We start from the raw sequence: 1,078 nt of genomic DNA on the forward strand, positions 1-1,078 counted from the left end.
TGGCCCTGATGCGGGTGGGGATGGCGTTGTGGGTCCCTTCCATGCTGGGGGCCATGCCCGCCCTCTCCTGGCTTAGCCAGGAGAATGCACGTGGGCTGGGGGAGACAGATCCCTGCTCTCTCCCTCTTTCTAGCAGTCCAGCCTTGACCCAGGGGAAACCTTTTCCCCTTTTGCAACCTCCTTCCTCGCCCTTCTCCAAGCCTGTAGGGGAGGGTGGAAAATGGAGCGGGCAGGAGGGAGCTGCTCCTGAGGGCCCTTCGGCCTCTCTGTCTCTCCCTCCCTTGGCAGGAGCTGGAAGATGGCACCCCCCGGGCTGGGCAGATCCTCAAGCAGACCTATGACAAATTTGACACAAACATGCGCAGTGACGACGCGCTGCTCAAGAACTACGGTCTGCTCTCCTGCTTCCGGAAGGACCTGCATAAGACGGAGACGTACCTGCGGGTCATGAAGTGCCGCCGCTTCGGGGAGGCCAGCTGTGCCTTCTAGTTGCCAGCCATCTGTTGTTTGGCCCTCCCCCGTGCCTTCCTTGACCCTGGAAGGTGCCACTCCCACTGTCCTTTCCTAATAAAATGAGGAAATTGCATTGCATTGTCTGAGTAGGTGTCATTCTATTCTGGGGGGTGGGGTGGGGCAGGACAGCAAGGGGGAGGACTGGGAAGACAATAGCAGGGATGTGGTGGGCTCTATGGGTACCCAGGTGCTGAATAACTGACCCGGCTCCTCCTGGGCCAGAAAGAAGCAGGCACATCCCCTTCTCTGTGACACACCCTGTCCACGGCCCTGGTCCTTAGTTCCAGCCCCACTCATAGGACACTCATAGCTCAGGAGGGCTCCGCCTTCAGTCCCACCCGCTAAAGTACTTGGAGCGGTCTCTCCCTCCCTCATCAGCCCACCAAACCAAACCTAGCCTCCAAGAGTGGGAAGAAATTAAAGCAAGATAGGCTATTAAGTACAGAGGGAGAGAAAATGCCTCCAACATGTGAGGAAGTAATGGGAGAAATCATAGAATTCTTTTTGTGCAGAAATTTTAAGGTGACTACACACTTAGCCCAACTACCCTTGGGAAATGTGTGTG

At 56.4% G+C, this 1,078-nt stretch overlaps 1 protein-coding gene across 1 annotated transcript in view; it reads left to right on the plus strand.

The window, feature by feature from the left end:
- Window positions 1-489, plus strand: part of LOC105000612 (somatotropin) — a 1,711-nt gene extending 1,222 nt beyond the window's left edge. The window contains exons 3-4 of the mRNA XM_010856558.1: window positions 134-199; window positions 289-489. Coding sequence (XP_010854860.1) covers window positions 134-199; window positions 289-489 — 267 coding nt within the window. The remainder of the gene's footprint in view (window positions 1-133; window positions 200-288) is intronic.
- Window positions 490-1,078: the final 589 nt, after the last annotated feature.

This window comes from Bison bison, unplaced genomic scaffold (genome assembly GCF_000754665.1).
Source record: "Bison bison bison isolate TAMUID 2011002044 unplaced genomic scaffold, Bison_UMD1.0 scf7180017864371, whole genome shotgun sequence".
NCBI lineage: Eukaryota > Metazoa > Chordata > Mammalia > Artiodactyla > Bovidae > Bison > Bison bison.